At 42.8% G+C, this 5,118-nt stretch overlaps 1 protein-coding gene across 1 annotated transcript; it reads left to right on the top strand.

Moving 5' to 3' along the window:
- The first annotated feature begins 650 nt into the window (after positions 1–650).
- barx1 (BARX homeobox 1) lies at positions 651–4,682 on the top strand. The gene is made up of 4 exons (XM_035152522.1): positions 651–1,295; positions 2,426–2,717; positions 3,489–3,573; positions 4,236–4,682. The coding sequence occupies exons 1-4, from the start codon at positions 1,094–1,096 to the stop codon at positions 4,401–4,403; spliced, it is 747 nt and encodes a 248-aa protein (XP_035008413.1). The 5' UTR covers positions 651–1,093; the 3' UTR covers positions 4,404–4,682.
- Positions 4,683–5,118: the final 436 nt, after the last annotated feature.

Consider the following 5,118-nt stretch of genomic DNA (forward strand, 5'->3'; position numbering starts at 1 on the left):
AACTGAACTGGACTAGACTAAATTGAACTGAATTGAATTGAACTGAATTGAACTGAATTAATTAAACTGAAATAAACTGAACTGAATTCAATAGAAGGGAATGCCACAAGAGAAAAAAACATGATATTGAATTTCCGATAACCTTCTTGGTAAAACATATATATTGTGCAAACTGCAAACTTATGTGTGACACTAAACAGACCTGATTGCATGCAACACCTTATTTTCTGTTTGATACATATAGAGCCTATATTAAGCATGAATTTCCCTAATAACTGATGATATATTTATATAATATATTATCAAAATCAAATCTCTCTCACTCAATAGTATAAATTAATGGATTACCTATTAGTTTATAGAAAAGTATCAGCTTATTTTCAATGTTACCTTCTAACACGAGCTTCCTGTGTTGCATTGTATCATTATTATCATCATCATCATCAGTCTAATGGCCTATTGAAGGGCATGTGAGAATGTCCTGATTTCCTTGCCTTTGCATATAGATGCATGCAGCAGAGACGGCAGCAGTTTGCATGTGACCGGAGCTCCGCAGTGAGAAAGAAGCAGACGGACCCTGAGAAGAGGTGGAGCCACCACCGCACTCATAAAACCCAAAAGCTTTTTCCTCAACTCACTGTCAAGGTGACGCGCTCCGCAGCTGACAGATGAGCTCCGACCTCCGCGGCTCTCTCTCTCATACACACACAGAGACACACGCGCACACATAGAGAGAGACACACTTACACACACGCGCACGCACAAAGCCACTGGGCATGAGCGCAGCCGGGCTAACGGGAGCTTTTGGTCACAGGCTTGTTCTCCGCTCCAGATTTCCTCTCCCAAAATAAGTGTGGTCTGAAGTGACGCGTAAAAACCCGCAGAGGACGCACGGAGTCGCGGGGACTACATCTACCTGTGGGCCACTTGTTATGTTTTATTTGTTGGCCTGCTCCAGCACCTGAGGATAACTTTGCTCTCCATCTCCGGACTATAAAACACAGGGAATATGACAGCTGGCCTGGGCCACTGAGGGAGCGCTACTCGGCGTGCAGCACTTGCGTGTCTTGTTGAGGCCACGCGCAGCCACAATATGCATCATCATTTGGACATGGGGGCGCATTACTACCCTCCGGACCTTCACGCCGACCACAGGACTCATCGCTACAGGAGTTTTATGATAGAGGAGATCCTGACCGATCACCCCGAGCACAAAGCGTCGGCTCCGGCCGGGGAGCTCCTCAAGTTCGGGGTCCAGGCTCTGCTGTCCGCCCGGCCTTTCCACAACCAGCTGGGTAAGAGGCGGCTCTGACGGCCACTGTAACTGGACTCGTGTAAAAGTGACTGGATTCAAAATGTAGAACAGATCATTCTTACTGATAATATCCATTTTAAATTAGATAATAAATCACCAGTTATTGAATTTAACTGTTGTCACACGCGGGCTTGTTTTTAAGACACAATGATTTGTGGTAATGGAGCAAAAACACGGACACAGCTGACATTTGTCGAACAAGAATATATCTCAGGTAAAAGCAGCTGCATTAAGTATTAATAATTTGAAAAAAAAATACCCAGCAGCTAAAAACATCTTAAATGTGCGACTTTTAATACGCCCGAGTTTTTAATGTGCGTGCGTAAAGTCTGGACTCTGTTGGTCTCCCGAATATATCAGAAAATTTCCTCTGATTTAAAATAATTAAAATTGGAGATGTTATAATATTTACTATTATTATTTCAGTGTAGAATTTTTTTTACCTTAAGTGTGTTTCTATACCTTCAATCTACAGCCATAACCATGTTCACAGAAGAAAACCACCGCCAAGTGTGTGTCTGTGTGTGTGTGTGTGTGTGTGTGTGTGTGTGTGTGTGTGTGTGTGTGTGTGTGTGTGTGTGTGTGTGTGTGGGTGTGGGTGTGTGTGTGTGTGTGTGTGTTTACATGGAGATGAGCTTGGACATGAGCTCCAGTGTCTACAGGCCTGATTATTGAAGGATAAACCAGGCTCTGATTTGTTTAATGATGACCATTAATGATCATGACATGAGTCCAGCCCGGCTGCACACCAACCCATTTGGATGAAAGTCCATTGAATCAGATGTTTAATTTTTACTTGATATTTAACGCAAATAACATAAATACTAATAATAGTGACATGAGGATAATAAGGGGGTATCTTCTAACGTTTTAGACCCAAGTATTGTTGTTGTGTGATGTCAGTGTATTCTCACTTTTATGATAAATGCATCATATTCTAACAGCTGACCTGATCAGTCTGTATTTGATGCCATGCGGTGTTGGTCCAGTAACAGCTTCACTTGGGAGCCCATAGATTAATGTGAATTCCACCTACAACAACACAATGACGGGTCCATATAACACAACCCTCTCTCCGTGTGTGTCTGTGTTGCCTCTCCCAACCTGCAGTGCTGAAAGCCGAGCAGACGAGCCTGCTCAAGTTCCCCATGTCCCCGCTGTCCTGCTCGCTGGGCTCGGCGCTCGGCCCCCCGCTGCTGTCCGTGCCTCCGGGCCTGCAGCTCGGCCCGGTGTCCCACCACCTGCCGCTGGACCTGCACCTCCGCGGGAAGCTGGAGCACGGACTCGACGGAGGCAGCAAAGCCAAGAAGGGCCGCCGGAGCCGCACCGTGTTCACCGAGCTGCAGCTCATGGGCCTGGAGAAGCGCTTCGAGAAGCAGAAGTATCTGTCCACCCCAGATAGGTGCGTGTTCACTGTGCTTCTATAATACATGTGAGCATCAGGGCTGTAGATAATAATAATAATAATTATGATTGTTGTTGTTATTATTCTTATTCTTACTATTTAAGTTTTATTAAGATTTATTCAGACAATTTGACATGTGTAGATGTCGTACTACTAAAATAAAAAAATAAAAAATACACCACAAAAATAAAGAATTATTCCTCACACTTTAAAGGAGATTATACAGACTTCTGTTCACTCATTGTTCAAATTAAACATTAAATCCCTCAGCAGAGCATGAAAGGGGAGGACATTGTCAATGTGGCTCTGTACACTTGATAATAAAACAATGGCCAAAAGATGCATTATTAAATTCATTATTTAATGTAATGTTTTAATATGTTAATGTTATATATTTTATGAAGTAAATATAGATATTTTATTATGTTTTAAGTTGTGTTTTTTTTACTATGAAATGTAAACTTCCACCATGTTGCTAAACTCACAGTCACACACACACACACACACAGGTAAAAATAAACCACCCAGCAGGACATGAGCTCATAGTTTTCAGTGGCAGCTCTGGCCCTGGTGCCTGTAGCTGTTAATACCCAGCAGTGTCCCCCTATGATTAAATGCTGTGATGAATAAAATGTGACATAATTATTAGAAACAACTGACAGAATTCAATTATTTGCCCAACCAGGAAAAAAGCCCATGAGGTTTTTTTTGTTAAAACATACAAGTGATTGGATGACGTGTGAATGCTTTGGATTGTGTTCTCTACAGAATAGACCTCGCCGAGTCTCTGGGTCTCAGTCAGCTGCAGGTGAAAACATGGTACCAGAACAGACGCATGAAGTGGAAGAAAATCGTAAGTCATTCCTCATTGTCCATGTTATTATGATGATGGTGATGATGATGATGGTGATAATGATGATGATGATGATTGTAGTTGTCAACAACAAACAATAGGAATTATTTGCATGGTGTATTATGTCCGCAGATGTTGGTGAAAGATGTAGTTCAGTAAAATGAGTTGTGTACATGACCCTGGTGCGTGAGAGACAAAGTAGATCCGCTGTTGTGTTACCTGTGTTATTCACTTCACTACAAGAGATTTTGCTGGGTTATGTGATATATGCTTAGATTAAATGAACAAAAGTTCTGTATTAATACCTTTAACCTTGATACTCCTCCCCATTTATATTAGACACTGTCTTTTGTTGCCGTGCTACATCTATTGCACTTCTGTCCATCCTGGGAGAGGATCCCTGGCATGTGACTCTCTGACATTACTTTGTTATTTCCCTATTTAAAGGGTTGTTTGGTATTTTTCCTCACTTATATCGAGGATGAAGGACAGAGGATGTCACATCTTGCTTATCCCTATGAGGCAAACTGTCATTTGTGAATATGGGCTATATAAATTTGATCGATTGATTGAAAATTCTGTTGGTGTGCTGCTTTTTTGACGGCCACTGATGGGAGGTCAGTTTGTTCTTGAACCTTAACCTAAGTTTACTGCTCATGCAGGTGCTGCAGGGAGGAGGCCTGGAGTCGCCGACCAAACCGAAGGGCCGTCCGAAGAAGAACTCCATCCCCAGCAGCGAGCAGCTCTCCGAGCAGGAGCGGTCTGCGGCTGACGCTGAGCATCAGTCTGAAGGTTCCAGCTCCCACTTAGACAGCACTCAGGAGGAATGACGGGGCCTCCGAGCCTGCAGACACTCTTGACTATGCAGGGCCCCTGCGACCTACACTATGCACATTCTGGATGGGACCAGACTCTATGGCATGGAGAAGATTTTTGTGGATGCCCAAAAGACTTTGAATGGCCCAGCCGAATTTGTGCAAGGCAACACTGACCAGCAGCCATGTGTTTTTGTTATAGCCCGACCATGCATTCCCTCATGATGAACTTGCTGCTGTAGAGGAGGGAGCTCAAACCGCTGCAGTAGGTCGACCCTTTTTATTCTAAGGATCCACACTCACTCATCTGTTTTGCATTCCTTTTGTGTAACTGTGCTATGTTTAATTATTAAATATATTTTCACTAATGCTCTTCTCTGTTTATTATAATGGACATATAGAGGTTTAATAAGCTTTTAGTCTAGTGTGTATAGTGCACACAAGGATGATGATGATAGCTTACAGGCTCATCAGTTACACACTGACATGTTGACGTGCTTCAGGGCCTAATATGGTTACATACCTTCTCAATAAGTAAATGTCTTGTTGATTCCTGACATCATTTACTGGGTATGAGGTCACAGACTATACACGTGCAAAAACAGAAAGAAACTCACACATTCAAGTACCGGACATGCTTCTTGTGTATGAGGAAAATCAGGCAGGCTTTGTGACAAACGTTTGTAAGTGGTTTCCTAATTCAGTGTTGTCATTATTGGATGTAACCGGG

The sequence above is a fragment of the Hippoglossus stenolepis genome, chromosome 3 (genome assembly GCF_022539355.2).
Source record: "Hippoglossus stenolepis isolate QCI-W04-F060 chromosome 3, HSTE1.2, whole genome shotgun sequence".
NCBI classification, from domain to species: Eukaryota; Metazoa; Chordata; class Actinopteri; order Pleuronectiformes; family Pleuronectidae; genus Hippoglossus; species Hippoglossus stenolepis.

What these genes read in the sequence shown, in the direction of transcription:
- barx1 (XM_035152522.1), top strand. Translation starts at nt 1,094, where the DNA reads ATGCATCATCATTTGGACATGGGGGCGCATTACTACCCTCCGGACCTT. An exon ending in GCCTTTCCACAACCAGCTGG is followed by an intron (nt 1,296 to 2,425) that starts GTAAGAGGCGGC and finishes CCCAACCTGCAG; the next exon opens with TGCTGAAAGCCGAGCAGACG. An exon ending in GCATGAAGTGGAAGAAAATC is followed by an intron (nt 3,574 to 4,235) that starts GTAAGTCATTCC and finishes CTGCTCATGCAG; the next exon opens with GTGCTGCAGGGAGGAGGCCT.